The sequence below is a fragment of the Suncus etruscus genome, chromosome 5 (assembly GCF_024139225.1).
Source record: "Suncus etruscus isolate mSunEtr1 chromosome 5, mSunEtr1.pri.cur, whole genome shotgun sequence".
In the NCBI taxonomy this organism is placed as follows: Eukaryota; Metazoa; Chordata; class Mammalia; order Eulipotyphla; family Soricidae; genus Suncus; species Suncus etruscus.
In genome coordinates, this window is record NC_064852.1 from 78,489,452 (window position 1) to 78,510,201 (window position 20,750).

Consider the following 20,750-nt stretch of genomic DNA (forward strand, 5'->3'; position numbering starts at 1 on the left):
AATTACTTATATAAAAACAAAACAAAAAAAAGTGAAGAAGATAAAATACAAAAATACCAGGACCAGAGAAATAGTACAGTGGGTAAAGCGTTTGCCTTGCATGCAGCCTAGATCAATTTCTGGTATCCCATTTGAGTACCACTAGGAGTAATTCCTGAATGCAGAGCCAAGTGTAACCCCTGAGCATTGCCAGGTATGACACAAGAATGCCAAAAATAAAAATAAAATAAGAAGAAAGAAAAGAAACCCGCAGAATTAAGGGGGAAAATATCATGTAAAGATAGTAAATAAGAAGACTCTGAGTTGGATTTGGTTCATTCTAATTAGGGTCCATTTAAATTGATGTAATTAAATTGATGGCTTTGATTTTTTTTTTCTCTGTGAAGTTCTCAAAGACAAGAAAATGTTCTCAATACAGGAAAATAATTTTTCTTCATATTTTTCAGATGTTGCTAAATTTGCACAAGAAAAGTTGGATGGAAGGTTTGACACTTCAGGACTACAGTGAACACTGTAAACACAATGAATCAGTGGTAAAAGAAATGTTGGAACTAGCCAAGAATTATAATAAGGTAAAGCCTAATTCCTACTCTCTAATATCTTCTTTTGTTGTTTTGGGGCCTTCCCAGCAGTACTCTGGGACTATTTCCAGCTTGGTGTTTTTCAGTGATTGTTCTTGGTGCTGCTTAGGGAGCCATGTATTATCAAAAATAAAACTTAGGGCCTCACAGATAGTAAGGCTCTACTTCTGAATCATGGCCTCAGTTCTCTCAACATTAATATCTTCTTCTTCTTCTTCTTCTTCTTTTTTTTTTTTGGGTGGGGACACACCTGGTGATGTTCAGGGGTTATTCCTGGCTATGCACTCAGAAATCGCTCTTGGCTTGGGGGATCATATGGGAAGCCTGGGTATCAAACCGAGGGTCCATCCTAGGTTAGCACATAGCAAGGCAAATACTCTACCGCTGCGCCACCACTTAGGCCCCTAATTTCTTAATAATCTTTGGGATGTGTATAATTAAATGTCAAACATTGTAGAAATATAGTTTTAAGAGTAGCCTTATTATATAGATCCAGTATGTATTTTAAGCTTTGCAGACAATTTAGTCTGTCATGATTACTCAGCTCTGCCTCTGTAGTATAAAAACAGCAAACAGTGTTATATGACTGGGTGATCATATATAAATGTTTGGTAGTAAAACCTTATTACAGGGGGCCGGAGAGATAGGATGGAGGTAAGGCGTTTGCCTTTCATGTGGAAGGACAGTGGTTCAAATCCCGGCATCCCGTATGGTTCCCCGAGCTTGCCAGGGGCAATTTCTGAGCATGGAGCCAGCCAGAAGTTGCCCCTGAGTGCTAAAGGTGTGGCCCCCCCCCCAAAAAAAAATCTTTATTTCAGGCTGCTGATTAGATTAAGTCCATAGTTATAGCTTTCCAGTTTCTGTTATAGATCTTAAGGAATATTTGAAATCCCATCGCGCGCACGCGCGCATGCGTGTGTGTGTGTGTGTGTGTGTGTGTGTGTGTGTGTGTGTGTGTGTGTGTGTGTGTGTGTGTGTGTGTTCTGAGAACTTTTCTGGGAAGAGACAAGAAATTTGAAATCATAGGCAATAATATAGATAGATATGTATTCTTTATCATTTATTGGTGAACTTTTCTGTTTTCACTCTGTGCCAGGCACTGAGGTTATAGTAAAAACAAGATCTGTTGCCATAGAACTTACTTTTTGTAGGGAAATGAACAGAAAGTAAGCATATAAACACAACATAATACATTGTTATTAGTGCTATAAAGAAAAGGTGAAATCAAAAAGCAATAAGAGAAGCCAATTTATATGAGGATATTAAAAAAAAAGAAAACCTAGGATCTGGGGCTAGAGTGACAGCACAGCGGTAGGGCATTTGCCTTTTACTCGGTCGACCTGGATGGACATGGGTTCAATCCCTGGCATCCCATATGATCCCCTAAGTCTGCCAGGAGCAACTTCTGAGTACAGAGCCAGGAGTAACCTCTGAGCGCTGTGTGTGCCCCCCCTCCAATCTAGGATCTGAGACCAGAAATTTAGATAGCACTAATTGTAGCCAATCCCAGTTTCATCTCCAGCTTCATAAGTGATCACTCCTGATCACACCTTGAGATCTTGTGATCATTCCTGAGCACAGCCAAAAGTAGTCCTGAGCACCATGGAATGTACACCCTTCCCCCAAAAAGTGAAGGGTTGAGTTTTATTTGTTTTAGAATCTCCTGAAATGGTTATTATATATTAAACTGTATATGGCTGTGATCACGGTTTTTTCATGGATTTTTGCTCTTTTGAAATCTAAAATTAAAAGTACTTGAAGCATATAATTTCTGTTGCATTAATTTTCTAAAGTTGCTGTATATAACCCCATAAATTGCCTGTATTTATTTTATTTATTATTGTGTTGGGTATCAAACCCAAGATTCATTTATACATGGCATGCATTTTGCCACATCCCCCAGATGAGTCACAGCCCCTGTAAATTGGGTATTTTAAAACAAGTCTATTGTTTTAAATAAGTTTATTGTCCTAATAAAATAAAGGTATTAACAGGCATATATTCCCTCTGAAACCTCAAGAGAAGGATGGTTCTTTTATTCTTTTGATTTCTGTTAATTGTAGACAGTCTTTGACTTATGGTAACATAACTCCAATTCTACCCAGAGTTAGGATTTCAACCTATCTTTTAAGGGAATACATTTGAACTGATAACATATGATCGCCAAGATTTTTGGCCAAAATACTTGGTGATACATGTATGTAATGCATATAAATGTGTATATGTACTTATATAACACATTTTTATTAAATGACATGTACTCTTCTAATATGTGCTATGTTTAGTTTTTTTATTTGACTCAATTTTATTGTTTTAATTATTTATACATGTGTTATATATACATACATAGCTTCTAGCTCATTAATAAGTTAATAATCTGTAGACTATAAAACATACATGGCTGAGGATATATTTGAGTGGATGAATGCATACTTTGCATGTAGAAGTCCTTGAGTTGGATCCCAGTTCCTCCCTACTATGCACATAAACCTCTCACAACTACATTACAAACATTATAAGCCTTAATCATTAAATAATGCCATGGTTAGTAATGTTCATTGAGTATCAAATTTCAGTCAAAAAAAAAACAGGAGTCCTACCTTCATTTATAGACAAACAAGAGGCAGTTTTAGAAAAATTCTTCTTTTGTTTTTGTTTTGTTTCTGGGTCACACCCAGCAGCGCTCAGGGTGGCTCTACACTCAAAATCGCCCCTGGCAGGCACGGGGGACCATATGGGATGCTGGAATTCGAACCACCATTCTTCTGCATGCAAGGCAAACACTCTACCTCTGTGCTATCTCTCCGGCCCCAAGAAAAATTCTTAAGTAGCCAAGAAGGTGTGTTTCAAAACACCTAACACCTAAGTATTCAAGCTGTTCACAGATCAGCTGTATTGATAGGAATCTTGTTCGTCATCACTTTGACCAAATGAGAATCTACACTTTACCAAGACTTCATATAGTCTTCACATAGTCTCCAAGGTAAAATTTGAGAAAACCACCAATAAAAAGTCCTTTAGGCATTCAATGACTTTCGCTTCATCTCTGAGAAATCCCATATATTATTTTAGAGAATTACAACTTAGTAAATAATACTTAATTTTTTTTTAATTTATAAAGTCAGGTAACAGGATTATTTTTGAAGAGCTTCTGTTAGGAAGAAGTAAATGTCTGGATTATCATAGACAGTGTAAACAAAGGTTATCAGTAGACAGTAAAACATACCAGTTGGATAGATTTAGAATCAGTGTTGATTATAAGATTTCCAGTTTAGTTTCCTAACCAGTTAGTAACATTATCAATTTTTTTGTTTTGTTTCGTTTTGGGGTTACACCTGACGGTGCTCAGGGGTTACTTCTGGCTCTGCGCTCAGAAATCACTCCTGGCAGGCACAGGGATATGGGATAATGGGATATGGGATGCCAGGAATCAAACCACCATCTGTCCTGGATCAGCTGCTTGCAAGGCAAACGCCCTATCTCTCTGGCCCCAACATTATCAATTTTGATAGAAGCATTGAGGAAGCAGATAAGTTTGAGTTTTAAAACAAGTAATTAGAACTGTTAGATTAACCAGTTTAATGATAAGAGATAGAGTTTATTGTTTGGGAGTCAAAGTGAAATTGATAATAGTGTCTCGCCAAAAAGTAAAATTTTTTTTTGTTAAATTAAACACATCTGGGGCCTGAGAGATAGCATGGAGGTAAGGCATTTGCCTTGCATGCAGAAGGATGGCAGTTCAAATCCCAGCATCCCATATGGTTCCCCAAGCCTGCCAGGAGCGATTTCTGAGCATAGAGCCAGGAGTAACCCCTGAGCACCGCCGCCGGGCGTGACCCAAAAACAAAACAAAAAATTAAACACATCTTACCAAAAGGGGTGTGTGTGTGTGTGAGAGAGAGAGAGAGAGAGAGAGAGAGAGAGAGAGAGAGAGAGAGAGGGAGGGAGGGAGGGAGGGAGGGAGGGAGGGAGGGAGGGAGGGAGGGAGGGAGGGAGGGGAGGGGGGTAGCTCCAGAAGCAGTATGTAAATGTGCCAGGTGTAGGAACAGTCTTTTGAGAGAATGGAAGTTTGGGGGAAAAAATAGGTGTAAGGAACAATATAACATATAGGGTAATTGCTTTGTATGTGATCAACCTGGTTTTGATCCCTGGCACAAATAGGGTCCCCTGAGCACTGACACACATGAATCCTAAGCTCAGAGCCAGGTGTAAGCCATGAATACCAAGAATGACTTCAAAACCCAATAATAACAATAACAGTAAAAATTGTAAATTTTAGGTGCTGGAGCAATAGCACAGTGTAGGGTGTTGGTATTGCATGCAGCCCATCCAGAACAGACCTTGGTTTGATCCCCAGCGCCCCATATGGTCCTCCCAGCCAGGAGCGATTTCTGATCACATAGCTAAGAGTAACTCCTGAGCATCACAGTTGCCCAAAAAGCAAAAAAAAAAAAAAAGTAATAATAATAATTTTCAGCAGAATTAAATTTGGTTTTTAAGAATCCACTCTGGTTCATATGTAGTGTTGGAATGAGAAATCTCCATAGGTTGTAGATTGTATAATGTAACTATTTATGCTTTGGTGATTAAAGAGAGAAATAAATAATCATATTTAGAGAAGTTAACTTTTTTATAAGTTTAAAAGTTATACCATTCAGCAAACTGTAGGATTGGCTTTCATTTCCCTGTGATATTACAAGTTGAAGTAATTCATGTTAGTACTGCTGCCAGGAAATAACCTATTTTTGGTTACTGCTGCCCATCTACAGAAGTTTTTTCCTATTTTACAATTTAAAAAATCTCTGTAGTACTCAAAAACTTGTAAGGTTTGGTCATAGAATGAAAACAGTGTGTAAGCTGTGATATGAAGTAGTCCAAATTTGTGGATGTAATTCCTTCTGTGATTGAAAAGAGAGTTCTAGATTTTTTTTTAGTAACAGATAAAATATAAAAAGAAGGCCATATTCACTTTATGATTGATTGAGATTTTAAATTAATTATTAGGTATCATTTAGCTCCTAATATAAAAGGAGGTTAGAAAATTAATTTTTGTCTGACCTTTTCCATTTTAAGGCTGAATTCTACAGAAACTCTACTTGATTATTGGTTTCTCTAATTGTTGAACTACAAAACACATAACTGTTACAAGAAATCTCATGTACTCATGCCAAGATTTTTAAAATACTTGTATTTGATTAACATATTTGTAAGTGCATGTAAAGGTAAAAAAAATGCATTGTAAACGAGCATTTAATCACTTAAATGATTCTTAAATGCCAGATCAGTGGCACAGGGCGCAAGACATCTGCCTTGTGCGCACTAGCCTAGGATGGACTTCAGTTCGACTCCCCCACCCCCATGTCCTATATGGTCCCCCAAGCCAGGAGCAATTTCTGAGTGCATAGCCAGAAGTAATCCCTGAGCATCACTGGGTGTGGCCCTAAAGCAATAATAATGATAGTAACAATCCCTTAGAAACACTATGTTTTGTTGTTTTTCAAAAAATATGTAGCCCTTTAATTTCTGATATTTGACATTTTACCTGAAAATCTAGTATAATATTTATAGGGTTACATGTAAAATATGTTTTTATATGATTATATTTGGTTCACTACCATAGTTATTAAATAGGGAGTTCTTTTTTGTGCTAATGCAATAAGTAAACAAAATAGAATTTAAATTTTGGGTCTAGATTTTTATTATTTATGTTAGGTTATATTTGCAACCAAACATAGGAATCCAGGAGATACACTAATAAATTGTTATAACTGCCATAATCAAGAATTACAGTAGTAATAATTATGCAGTTTTATGAACTAGCTGAAAAACTTAATAGGCAAATAACTGCTCAGCAGCATCCAAAACTATTAAATCTTTAAGAATAACTACCATAAGAAATAATTAATACATGACCTATATGAAGAATGCTAAAAACATTTCTGAATAAATTGCCTTGTTTCCAAATGGGAAAACTTAGTATTATAACACTGCTGTCGAGCTTGTGAAGGTTAATTTAAGAATATCAGTAAGCTTTAACATTTTTGATAAATTGGCAGTAGAAGTTTATTTGCAATAAAAATATCATTTGGGGCCAGAGAGATAATACAGCAGAGAAAGCATTTTTCACTTGAATCCACTGATCCAGGTTCAGTTCCTGGCACCACAATCCTAGCTTCTCACGGAATGATTCCTGAGCATAGCCTGATGTGTTCCCAAAATCCTAATAAATTACTGTTCTCTAAGGACCAATATCTCCAAAATATGTAATATCTGAAGCTTCCTATAGAGGGGCATGGGAGGCCCACATCCAGTGATGCAAGGCAAGCTCTCTCCTCACCATTCTGTTGCTCAAGCCTCTAGAATTCTTTTTAAATGACTTGGGAAAATGTGAAAATATAAATTAAAATAATACAATTTTTAGATGTCATTCTCCAGTTTTATCTTTCAAATTTAAATGTAACAACTCTTTGGAGAACATATTGTCTTTTAAAGGTTTATTAAGGAGAAAAATTAGAAAAATTTGAGAAATAGATATATTTTGTTTATATAATAATATATGTATATATACATAAAACAATCCTTATAGTGTTACTTTCCTCCCTCACTTTTTCAGAGATACTTTTTCTCTCATAGATTTAAAACTCAACATATTACGTTAAGGTGCACATAGCTAACCCTGGTTCCATCCTCAGCTCAGGTCCCTGAGCCCAGCCAGGAATGCTATCCCAAAGTAGAAAGCAGCCATGGAGAGATGCCACTGTGGTCTAACACCCTCTATACTGGCTCCCCCACCCCCCAAAAATTGTATCACATCTTAAATGAGATGTAGTAGTTCCTATGAAAATCCTTAGTTTCAATTTTTGTACTATGTCTCTAAGATTTTACTTAACATCTATCTTAGATTTAGTTCTTGGGACACATCCTGACAGTGCTCATGGCTGATTCCTGACTCTGTGCTCTGGGATCACTTTAGGGAACCATATGCAGCACCCTACCATCTATACTGTCTCTCTATTTACCCCTTTATTTACATCTAAAATTGTGTTGGCTCAAATACAATCTTAAAAAGTGGCTTAAATAGTGGCTGTCTTACAGTTAAGGCCACTATAAAATTTTAAAGTTATCACAAGCCAATATTTCTCTGTCTCTTTCTTTCTTTCATTATATTGACTTTAGGCCCACTGATGATTCACTTTGGTTGCTATAACTTTAACCAGCCTGTTTGGTTTTGTTAATGGGATAAAAGGAAGGATCAGTTATTTTTCAGGATTCTTTCCACAAGTCCACCTTCTTAATATTTCACAGAGAATCAATTTTTAAATTTTTTTCTTAGGATTGACAAAAGAAAAGAAAGTTATATGTTGGGTAAACAATTAATAGGCACATAATTTTTATGTGCCATTATAAAGTAATGACTTCCTAAATAAGTATCACCTCAAGTCTATATAGACTTTTTTTTTTTTTTTTGGGTCACACCCGGCAGTGCTCAGGGGTTATTTCTGGCTCCAGGCTCAGAAATTGCTCCTGGCAGGCACAGGGGACCATATGGGGCACCGGGATTCGAACCGATGACCTCCTGCATGAAAGGCAAACGCCTTACCTCCATGCTATCTCTCCGGCCCCCTATATAGACTTTTAAGTACTAATTTTATTGCTTATTGGCTTTGTATGTTGTCATACTTTGTTATGCATATTTCTTTTGTTTATTTTATACTACACTTGATCTTAGCCAAAAGGCCGAGAAGCGATTCTTTTGTTTATTTTATATTGCATTATAATTTAAGAACTTACAACGGAAATAGAGGCTTCTTGAAAAGTGGGAAGTCTTATTCAGAGAATATTTAATAGTGGTTGCACTGAATATGTAAAATGATGGAAATTCTTATGTGAAGGCATATATAGAATGTAGTGAGTGGTTATTCTAAAAGGCAAGAGAAATTTTTTTCTTAATAAAATTATTTATAACATCACTATATTGTGGCACCCTCAAGCTCCTAGAAATAATGGCTAATTTCTTCAAATGTCAAATGTAGATGAAGTATTTATAAAATGTTTTAAAGAATTCAGCAAATTTGCATGTCAAGGTTTAATTACTGATGATTGTAGTAAAACCAGTTTTATTGTTCTCCACACTTGCATCTATTATTCTTTTGCTTTTGTTTGTTTTGGGGACACACCCAACTGTGCTCTGAGTTGACTTCTGACTTTATGCTCAGGGATCACTCCTGGAGGGATTCAGGACTATGTGGGACCAGGGATTGAACCCAGGTTAGCCTCATCAAGGCAAGCACTCTACCTGCTGTACTCTCTTCATTTCTTTATACCTGTTATTCTTCCTCGGATACTTTTTATTTCATATTATTAATTTGACTTTTCTGAGGATGTAATGAAACTATATCTTTAAACTAATTCACTTCCTCCATAATCACTGACTTTAGATAAAACTGAGCAAAGAAGGGGCTGGAGAGATAGCACAGAGGTAGGGTATTTGCCTTGCATACAGTTGATCCAGATCAAACGGTGATTTGAATCCCGGCATCACATATGGTTCCCCGTGCCTGCCAGGAGTGATTTCTGAGCACAGAGCTAGGAGTAACCCCTGAGCACTGCTGGTGTGACCCAAAAGCCAAGAGCCAAAAAAAAAACCAAAAAAACCCTGAGTAAAGAAGTAAAACACACAATCTTGAAATATGTAATGATTCAGATGCTATTAAACAGTGGAAAAACTTACCATACAATTGATTATAGAAATTATATTAAAATATAATGTATAATATATTATAATAAAATAGAAATTATATTTTAAAAACAAAGAAATCATATGCTTAAATGAGAGCCTGGCATGGCTTGGTATGTTAAAGAGTAAACTGACATGTCAAAGTTGGAAACAAAGCTCAAGGTGTGGTCAGGGAAGAATAAAATAGAATAAGAAACATGGTGATGCCATGAAAACAGAGGTGAACTGATCAGGAAAAAAAAAAAACCTACACAGGTATTTGGGTCGTTCTAAAGGTATTCAGGAAGTTCAAAAAAACTTAGTCCTTTGGAATTAGGCTGGTGGACATAAAAGAGTGTTAATGAAGTGCCAAGGATCCAATCTGTTTATTAAAGGGTAACTAAAATGGTAATATTAAGATAATAGGTTTTTCTTTTGAGAAGTTTGACTAGTACCTGAAAAAAGAGAATGAGGTTAATGTGTATAGTAAAAACTTCTTTAATATAAAGGGGGGTACTCTTGAAGGGATTATGATAACTCAACAGACCAAATTCCAAGAATTTCTTACAACTGTGCAGAGCATGCATGATGGGATAGCCATCTGGGGGTCTGTGTTGATAAACTGTTAAAAACGTTTCTAGTGTGAATAGCCACAAACATTTTCAGTGCTTTTTTTGTTGGTTGAGTAAACCGAAGAGCATGAATGTAGAAGCAAAATTTGACGCCAAATCACAGAAGTTGCCATAAACACAGAAGTTCCCTAGTGAGGACACTGCCTGTGCCTGAATTTTGTTTGTTTCTCTCTCTCTCTCTACCATTTCCTAATTTTTCCTGGTGACTAGCCAGATTCGAACTATGAATGAAGAAAACCTGGTCCTATCCAGGTGGTAGATGTGACATTGGTAACATAGTAGATGCAGGATATATTTATGGGTTTGATGTGATGATCTGGTCTGACTGGTCTCAGAATATAAAAGATGTACTTACTCTTTTGTCATGGGGGTTTGCAACCTTAGTATATGCCTAAATCTACAGCTGCTCCTCATTTCCCAGATGGCATCTATGGCTGGGAGTACTTTTTACCATCTGCACTTCTCAAAGAGTTTGTGAACTCTCTTTTAATTATTGGAAATGAAAAAACTAATTGGTAAAGTGATTAAATGATGTAAAAGATAGTTAACTTTGAATTAAAGCTTATTATATACTGTTTTAACCTTTCAAATTCAATCAGTACTTAGTTTACATACCTGCAATCATACATATTTGCAGTATTTCAGTACTCCCTATTAACGATTTTATACTTAGATTTGTATTTTGAGCCAAGTTCCATGGAACTCCATTCAATACTGTTAGCTCCCATTATTGGCTAGTGATGAGAACAACACTGAAACACGCTTATATAAGTTCTTCCATTAATCAAATAAACTTTCAAGTCAGTAGTGTATGGTGTTGTAATTTGTAAATTTAACTTAGACAAATCTATGTGTTGTTGCCAGTGTTTTCATTTATGTAAAACATTGAGATAGTGAGAGAAGCAATTTCCCACTTAGGAAATATTTTTTAACCAGCTGAGAATAATAGGAGTGACATCTGACTCTGAAAATGAACATATTCTCTGTCTAGGGAATTCTAGATTTGTAGTTCTATTAACTTTTATTTTTTCTCCTTTCAGTTTTTGAATCATAAATTTTTTTCCTAATAATGTGAAATAGATAAGTACCCTCTAATAAATCAGTCAATAAAATATCATCTTTTCTCTTTAGTCAGGTTCTACTGGGAAAATTCTCTAGATAGTTTGTCCATTTATAAAATTAGACACTTGCCATCTTTGCTCATTTTCAAGTTCTCTGTTTACAAAACTATTAAGAAGGTGTGAAATGCAGCCAAACTTCCCAGTTTATGGGAAATGTCTGATGATTGCATTTCCTACATGTTCATTGTTCACACATGAAGAAATTTGGCAGCTGTGAGATTATTAAGTTTAGAGTATCCAAATCTAACCCTCACTGGGATTCTGTTTCCTGCTTTCTGCCACTGCCATCTTACTCCATTTTGTAACCATCTTTGTGATAAATGATATTTCTTAGTCTTGGTGGTGATCCTTATATTTCTTGTTTTCCATTTGCAGATACTATACAAAAATCATAGAGTAGGATTTTACCTGATGCAGAATCCTCACTTCAGACTGTAATAAACCCAAACTGTAGACAATGGAAAGACTCCCAAATGTGGGAAAATCCAAACAGCATGAGTAAGGTGCCTCTCACACAGCTGATCTAGGTGTGACCCCTAGCACCTATCAGAAATCACCCCTGAGCACTGCAAAGAAGAGGTGGTTTGTGTGTGTGTGTGTGTGTGTGGTTTTGTTTGTTTGTTTGTTTTGGTTTTGTTTTTTTTTTTTTTTGGTTTTTGGGCCATACCCGGTGATGCTCAGGGGCCACTCCTGTCTATGCACACAGAAATTGCTGCTGGCTTTGGGGACCATGTGGGACACCAGGGATTGAACCTTGGTCCATCCTAGGTTAGTACGGGCAAGGCAGATCCCTTACTGATTGCTCCACCACTCCGGCCCCAAGAAGGAGGTTTCTTCACTTTCTCAGTAAACTTTCAATTTTTGTTTTTTTTTTTATTTGGTAATGCTCATTACTCCTGGTTCTGCACACAGGGATTACTCTAGGCTGGGCTTGGCGGACTGTTTGGCATGCCAGGGATCAAGCCTGGGTCAAGATCCTATCATTCCGACACCCATATTCTCTTATTATGATGATGTGATTATCGGCAGAGGTAGATATTGGTAGTACCTACTCTGTCTATTGTACATACTTCAAAATGACTCTGTTAAGAAATTTATATCATGCATGTAAGAATTTGTGACTAATTCAGAATAGAGAATAATTTGTGCATGTTATTTTAGGTTACTTAATTTTTCTTTTTTGGGAGGGGGTTGGGTCACACTTGTCAGTGCTCAGGGGTTACTCTTGGTCTGTACTCAGAAATCACTCCTGGCAGGCTTGGGGACCATATAGGATGCTGGGGATTGAACCCAGGTCTTCCTGGGTAGGCCGCATGTAAGACAAGTGACCTACCACTGTGTTATCACTCCAGCCCCCAGGTTACTTAATTTTTATTTGATTTTGCTTTTAACCCATGTAATCTTTGTTTTTTTTTGGGGGGGGCACACCCATTTGATGCTCAGGGGTTACTACTCCTGGCTAAGCGCTCAGAAATTGCCCCAGGCTTGAGGGGACCATATGGGACGCCAGGGGATCGAACCCCGGTCCTTCCTTGGCTAGCGCTTGTAAGGCAGACACCTTACCTCTAGCGCCACCTCACCAGCCCCAACCCATGTAATCTTCTTTTTTTTTTTTTTTTTTTTTGTGGTTTTTGGGTCACTCCCGGCAGTGCTCAGGGGTTACTCCTGGCTCCATGCTCAGAAATTGCTCCTGGCAGGCACGGGGGACCATATGGGACGCTGGGATTCGAACCGATGACCTCTTGCATGAAAGGCAAACGCCTTACCTCCATGCTATCTCTCCAGCCCCCCCATGTAATCTTCTTATGTTGAAAATTTTAAATTATTTTCCTTAGTTACTAAAGAAGCTAGTGAATTTTTTTCTCAGAATAGATGCATTACTTCCAGAAATTTAAATTATGTGGTTTCTAAATGAGAAGTCATTTATTATTGCATTTTATTTGGGGTTTTGGTTCATATTTGAGGACTACTCCTGGCCCCATGTTCAGGGGTCCATATATAGTGCCAATAATTGATTCAGAGTTGCCTGCATCCAGCCAAGGGCCTTTATTCTTGTGCTATCTGTACAGTCCATACGATGCTATTAAGGGAGAAATTTAAATGATTTGCGAATCAATAGTTAAAAATCAATATCAGCAAAATAACTCAATGGGCTAAAGCACCTACTGTAGACAGGTGGCCTGGATTCAATACAGGAGGCCTAGTTTCAATTTCCAGCACCACCAGGAACAACCTCCAGCACTGAACCACTAAATAGCCTATGAGTGGTGCTGTGCATAGCAGAAAAATCACAACCCAAAAGAATAATCAAAATAAGCAATAATTGGGCCGGAGAGATAGCACAGTGGTAGGGCATTTGCCTTGCACACAGCCAATCTACAACGAATGGTAGTTCGAATCCCGACATCCCTATGGTTCCCAGAGCCTGCCAGGAGTGATTTCTGAGCACAGAGCCAGGAGTAACCCCTGAGTGCTGCCAGGTGTGGCCCTAAAACCAAAAAAAAAAAAAAAAAAAAAGGCAACAATATGAACCTAATTGCTACCAATTCCTAAGTAAATGCTGAGTAGACACTGGTTCCTTTGATAAGAAAAAAGAAATTGGCGAACTCTGTTGAAAATAGGACAAGAGAAAGAAGACAGACAGGATTACACTGGTCAGTTCCCTTCTCTAGTTTAGTTATTCCTCAAATAATTCAGAAATATTTTCCAAATGAGTGACACTGTGATTTGGTGGTCCAGTTTGAGATTTTCAGTGCATTTTACATGTTTCTTTAGTCTGTTTTTAAAACGATAGTGACGGTAATTGTTAGTACTCTTTTAAAAAAATGTTAATACCTTTAAGGTTACTTGAAGACAAGAAAAGAGGCTATTTTGTCCAATTTGTCCTTCGAATAAAATGTTCTGTGAATGAAAATTATATTAACCATTATTTTTCTTCTTCTGCAGTGGGCAAAGTACATTCAGAATTTAAATTGTCTTCTATGTTTCATTTCCAGGCTGTAGAGGAAGAGGATAAGATGACACCTGAACAGCTGGCAATAAAGAATGTTGGCAAGCAGGTGAGGTTACTGTGATGGGTTAGATAGTTGCATAATAACCTGCTCTTGGAGAGTTAAAATTTTATCTGGGCTTACATGAATTTTTCTTCTGTTCACTCTACATTTTTCTTCTGTCATTTAAATGTAATGCTAATTTTAAAGGTCACTGAATTATTTGTGTTCAGGGATCATTCCTGGCAGTACTCAGGGAACTATATGTGGTACAGGAATTGAACCCAGGTCAGATCTAAATCTTAACCGCTGAACAGCCCTGGTGACTGAATTATTTGATCTTAAATTCCCTTTGCCAACTATACAGTAGTAGTTAAAAGTATACAGCTTATCAATATGCAGACTTCAGTATATAGCTAATATTCTAAGAATGCTTAGAACTATGTTGGGTTTTATTGATTGAAGAGAAAGGATTTTAATTACTTGCTCTTTCACTCCTCTTAGATAAAATATATATCTAACTTCCTATTTTCTGAAGATGGGGGAACACACCATCCAATTAAAAGAATCTACAGATTAATTAGGCTGTTTTTAAAGAATGTTGATTACATTTTTTTTTAATTTCATGGAACATGGTTATCATATTGCTGATGTTGGCAGAATCTTGATATTTCAGATGCAAGACACTAAGCTGTCTTTGCTTGCAGCCATCCTACCATATGCTCTGATCCCATCACATCTCACAAGCTATGTAGGTTTGGGCCAGGACCATTCTTGGATGGGAAATCTCTAAGAATCACCCAGCTGCCGCAAGAAGTAATATAGATAACTGAGGGAAGTTTATTACCAGTTCACTACAAAATCAGTTACTCCCACAGCAGTAGAGGCAAAGGTCTGATTAGTTATAATAATTGGTAAAATCGTATCTTTCTGATATTCTTAATTCTTAAAAGCAGAAAAAAATGTTCTTAAACCAAAATTAACTGTGTTCCTCTTAGTCTCTCATTCTTTGTGATAAACTTGCCCTTGGTTGTCTCTTTTTCTATTACTTAGTTTAGGCTAATATATAATTTTAAATCAACCACTTTTGAATTCTGATAGTTGATACAATTCACTAGCTTATTTTAAGACAACACTCTCTGAGAGCATATAGTTTCTTGATAACAATTCTGTTAAACTGAAAATAAAGAGAATAAAATAAAACCAAAATAGTACATAATTGGCCATGTTAAATAATCATTAGAATCATTTGTTAAATGAAAGCATTTTACTGCTTTGACCTACTACTTGGTAAAAAAACAAAATTGTCTAGACTGGAGTCCAACCAATATCTCTGACAGTCTTTAGTCTGTGTCACCTAAAATGCCTTCAGGCTTATTTCTAAAATTAAGGAAATTTAATAGTATGGTCTGGTTGCTTGAAATTATTCGTAGCATGTTGTATCTCTGGGTTGTTTAAAGAAATCAAGTATGTTGACATTGTAGTTTAGAAAAAACAACCTCCAGAAAACCAAGAAATAGACTCAAATGATGAACACTTAAAAGTTAGGAATTTTGAGTATTTTATTGAGGATAGAGAGATAGTATAGTGGGTAAGGCATGTGGTTGACCTGGGTTCAAACCTGACATCCCATTTGGTCTCCTGTGCACAATTAAGAGTGCACAGTAATTTTTGATTTAAAAATATTTCTCACATCAGAGCTGGAGAGATAGCACAGTGGTAGGGCATTTGCCTTGCACACGGCCAATCTAGGACAGATGGTGTTTCAAATCCCAGCATCCCATATGGTCCCCCAGTGCCTGCCAGGAGTGATTTCTGAGCACAGAGCCAGGAGTAGCCCCTGAGAGCTGCCAGGTTGGTCCCCCCAAAAAAAACTTTAAAAAAAGTATATTTCTCAAATTACTTAAAGCACTGTTTCTAAAATAATAAAATTATTAGGAATTAATGTCAATGGAGAATTAATAAGAATATCCACTGGCTTTTTAAATTTATAGTTTAGGTAAGATGGTTACAAGAGTGTATAATAAATTCTTTTTTTTTTTTTTTTGGTTTTTTGGGCCACACCCATTTGATGCTCAGGGGTTACTCCTGGCTATGTGCTCAGAAGTCGCTCCTGGCTTGGGGGGACCATATGGGACACCGGGGGATCGAACCGCGGTCCGTCCTATGCTAGCGCTTGTAAGGCAGACACCTTACCTCTAGTGCCACCTTTCTGGCCCCGTATAATGAATTCTTAACCTATTCATTTGCTTGCTTTGAGTTAAACCCTCAGACATTCAAAACATATGACTGGCTTATTCATATTCAGGCTTGTAAATACACGTAAATGCTTAAATTATTCTTCCAGATGATTGTGGACTCTGGAAAAGCCCTTGTTATTTATAATTTTGGTGCAGTCATATTCTCATTGCATAATTATTTTATTAACTATTTACTAAACAGATTTAGAAATCTAAAGAATGGCATATTAGAAAAGCTAATCTCTAAAATACTTACAAATTTAAGATTTACTCTCATCAGCTACTGAAAAACCTTAGTAATTTGTCTACCAGTAATAAGGATTTTTTTTTGTGTTTTTTTTTCTAGGACCCCAAACGTCATTTGGAAGAGCATGTGGATGTGCTTATGACTTCAAATATTGTCCAGTGTTTAGCAGCTATGTTGGATACTGTCGTATTTAAATAAAGCAAAGCAAAAAGTTATTAGTTATATTTCAGTGTATAATCTTCTATTGTTCCTAATGCTCAAAATCAAGGGACCTCTGCAGGTATATTTGGTTAAATGTAAGACATATGGCATCATTTGCAGCCCTGTAACACCTTCAGTCTCCGTTGTGCAATTACTTGTTTCTTTAGTCAGAGTCTTTACAGATTCCAAAGTTGTATAAGAATACATCAAAGTGGACAAATTTTGTTAAGATCCCATTTATTTGAAAAAAATCAGTAACAAATATATTTTGATTGTTGCCTACACAATAAAATACATTTACAGTCTATGTCTCCTGAGGTCTTTTTTGGTACTGGGTGGAATTGACAGGGTAACATTTGACAGTGCTCTAGAAATCTAACATAGATATGTTTTCTTTTACATTTTAAGATCTTAAAGCATATAAAACCTCAATGTAATATCTTAACTTTCCAAATATAAAATGATTACCTTTATGAATATTTACTTTATTAGAAGTATCTGTCGCAGGTAATATTTTGTGCTCGGTATCTTGTTAATATAAGTTAAGGTTTCATTTTTAAAGAGGGCAATTTTAATCGAGACTTTCCTGATTTTTTTTCTGATTTTTTTTTTTTTTTTAAAGAACACATTCCACTAACAGTGTTCAGATTGTATGGGAATTGTCTTGTGCAAACTCTACTCACCAGACTTTTCACTGTGACCACCATAGATGGTAAGCTATCACAAAATAAACAAAGCAGCCTCTGTGAGTTTAATATTATGAATATATGAGCAATAACTTAGTTACCGTTTTGTTATTTTCTAAAATTATAAGCACCCCGTTTTCTAAAGTATTCAGATATTTGACTGTAGGGGTAAGTAGACTCTGGGGTGTCTACAAGGCATACACTAGAACTTTCCTTAGAGCCCTTAGATCCACTCCCATCCCAGTACTGGCAGGCATGGTTCTTGTGGACTCAAGCACTAGATCACTGAACCCAAGTGAACCAGTTGGCCCCACCTTATTGGGCAAATGATCAGAGGTTCAAGTAGTTTAGTGAGAAACTGGAAATAAAATTAATTTTTTGAATAATATCTTTAAGCACCATGATTTTACAAACATGTTTGTAATTGGATTTCAGTCATAAAAATATCCCCCTTCACCAGTGCAACATTCCCACCACCAATGTCCCCATTCCCCACCTCCCCACCCCCTGCCTGTATTTGAGACAGGCATACTACTTCTCTCACTAACTTTGTCATGATAGTTGTTAGTGTAGTTATTTCTCTAACTGCACTCACCACTCTTTGTGGTAAGCTTCATAGCGTGAGCCAGTCTTTCTAGCCCTCATCTCTTGTCGATTCTTACTATATTTCAATCTTTTATTTATGTGGGTGGGGATAAAGCTTCTGACACCCCTCTAGCCCCTGTAGTCTTATAATATATGATATTTTAGATGTAATTAGTGTCTTATATAGATTTGTATTATGAATTAATTGTTAGAATTATATCAGCTAATCATGTTTGATTAAGATGTAAGGGAAACTTATTTAGAAGTTTTTCTATGGACTGTTTTAAACCTGCGGACCAATTTTTTGGTTGCATGACTTGTTATTTTACAGGTATTCATTAAAATCAATATCTTTTTCATACACTTTCAGAAGTTCTCATAATCTAAGAGGTATACTCAACATTCTGATTGAAAGTAACTTTGGGGGCCGGAGAGATAGCATGGAGGTAAGGCATTTGCCTTTCATGCAGAAGGTCATCGGTTCGAATCCCGGCATCCCATATGGTCCCCTATGCCTGCCAGGAGCAATTTCTGAGCATGGAGCCAGGAGTAACCCCTGAGCACTGCCGGATGTGACCCAAAAACCACAAAAAAAAAGGAAAAGAAAGAAAGTAACTTTGTTTTTGCTTTGGGCAGCTCAGAGCTTACTCCTGGTGATGTTTAGGGAACTATATGATTCTAGGGATCAAACCCCTGTTGACCATGTGCAAGGCAAATGTTCTTCCTACCTACTGTACTATTTCAACTCGAAAATGCATTTTCCCCTATACTTCAGCTCTTGGAAAACATATTGTGTACAGTTACTGAAAAGGCTTAATAAAGTGCCTGCCTTTTCTTGATTGTAAAAAGACTTGGATGTAGACCAGCAGTCAGCAGTAGAATACTTAATCCGGCATGTTCGAGATCCTCGGTTAGATCCCTTGGGTTGAGATGGGGTGGAACAGAAAACCCTTCATTTTCTTTATCTGGAAGGGGGACACCTGTAAGTGTTCAGAGCTTAACTCCTGGCTCTAATTAAGGATCTCTCCTGGCAGAGCTTAGGGAACTATATAGGTAGAAGGGAGCCTACCTGCTGCAGTATCTTACTTCATCCCCTTACATTTTTTATGGATTTGATGACATCCCTGAGAAGAAACATCTTAGATGTTTGGTCATTTTATCTTGAGGTTTTGTTTCGGGGCCACACATGTCGATGATGCTCGGGAATGCTTGCGCTGTATCAGAAAGCACTCCTGGTGAGGTTCTGGGGACCTGTATGGGATAGCAGGAATCAAACTCGGTCTGCTGGGTGCAAGGCAAGCATCCTACCCACAATATTATCTCTCCAGTCCCCATATTTGCCATTTTAGCAGCAGCCTGCTGATTTAGGGGCTTAGGTCTATGTGTTGCATGCATGTACACACACATGCACTTGGTCTCACACATGTACTTGCACTGTATCTTTATTTACCTTTCTGCATTAAAGCATTACAACTACTCTTCATACTTCTAATATTGTGGTATGTCCCTATTGTAAGTTCCAACCTTACCATTCAGAATGATCTGCCTGCACCAGTATCATCTGGGTCTTTTGGGAGCTCATTATACAGAATCAAGACCCATTCCAGATTTGAGTCACAATCTTTGACTGGCTCATGTTATACTTTGGAGTTTGAAGAATCGCTTCTACGAAAGTATGGCTCTATAGCTGGTGTGCTGATCCTGCAGAAGATATTTCCCTTTTGAGCATGAAAAATGCATTATCTTAATTTCATATAAGGAATCAGTATTGAATACTAATGACCTAAAGTGAGTGTCCATTTATCTGTCTAAATCCTTAAAAATTCCCCACGGGAGGAGCATACTGTCCATTTTCTTTCATTTTACACTGCTAACATTTCATTTTCGCATTCTTCAGCTTAATACAGCCAATTCAGGCTTCTGAAAATAACAAGTCTCAAAAGGAATCTTAGAGAAAATTCTACTTTTTGCTCTACAGCACATTTAAGGGTCACTATCACCTTGAAAGGGTGGGGTCAACCAGGAAGCATCTGAGGCACTAAGACACAAGGAAGTTAGTGAGCTGAGAAAACAGTCCTAAATAAATCAAAATCCTCCAGGAAAAAATGGAAGCGGAAGTGTCTTAAAAGCCAGAGAATCCAAGTGTCAAATAGAGTGATTGCTACCTATTGTCCACTCTCCTCCCCTAATGCCAACCATAAGGACTTGATTGTTAATAAAATTACCTGACCAGAAACTGAATTTGCTTTTTGAAAGAACAAATCGATCAGGGGAGGCTGGGATTTTTCTTCTCCAGAAATTCTTCAGCTTAAATCTGGGGCATTTGGTCATCAACCTGCCCTGCCCAGGGCCGCCCGGACTGTCCAGTACTGTACCACTCTGTAGGAAATCCTAACTGGTGCCCTCTGGAACTAGGACACGCAGCTTTGGCTCAGAGCGCAGCGTTCAGTGCATTCAGGCTGAGCTCCAAATTCGCGCCTGCCTAGGCAGAGGTTAACTCGAGCGCACGCCGAGTACCCACCTAATGTTCCCGGCGCTGTTTTCCATCATCAGGAGTTGTTAAGGCCCCTGGAGGGCAGGATCGACCTCTTAAGGCACAGACTCCCCTTGGCGAAGGTGCCAGGCCCAGCCTCTTCGCGAGGAGAATATGCCCCTGGGGTCTGCGCAGACTGGGCTCACCCCGCGCTCCTGGTCTCCGGAGCCGCGTCTACCTCTCGGGATCGCCTGGGTGCTAGGAAGATTTCTTGGGCC

The 20,750-nt window shown here is 37.5% G+C and overlaps 1 protein-coding gene and 1 pseudogene across 1 annotated transcript in view; one reads left to right on the forward strand and one right to left on the reverse strand.

The window, feature by feature from the left end:
* Nucleotides 1-17,035, forward strand: part of PSMD14 (proteasome 26S subunit, non-ATPase 14) — a 123,617-nt gene extending 106,582 nt beyond the window's left edge. Inside the window, exons 9-11 of the mRNA XM_049773360.1 lie at nucleotides 447-572; nucleotides 14,047-14,109; nucleotides 16,627-17,035. Coding sequence (XP_049629317.1) covers nucleotides 447-572; nucleotides 14,047-14,109; nucleotides 16,627-16,725 — 288 coding nt within the window. The 3' untranslated portion in view covers nucleotides 16,726-17,035. The remainder of the gene's footprint in view (nucleotides 1-446; nucleotides 573-14,046; nucleotides 14,110-16,626) is intronic.
* On the reverse strand, nucleotides 8,248-8,330 carry LOC126010367 (uncharacterized; annotated as a pseudogene).
* Nucleotides 17,036-20,750: the final 3,715 nt, after the last annotated feature.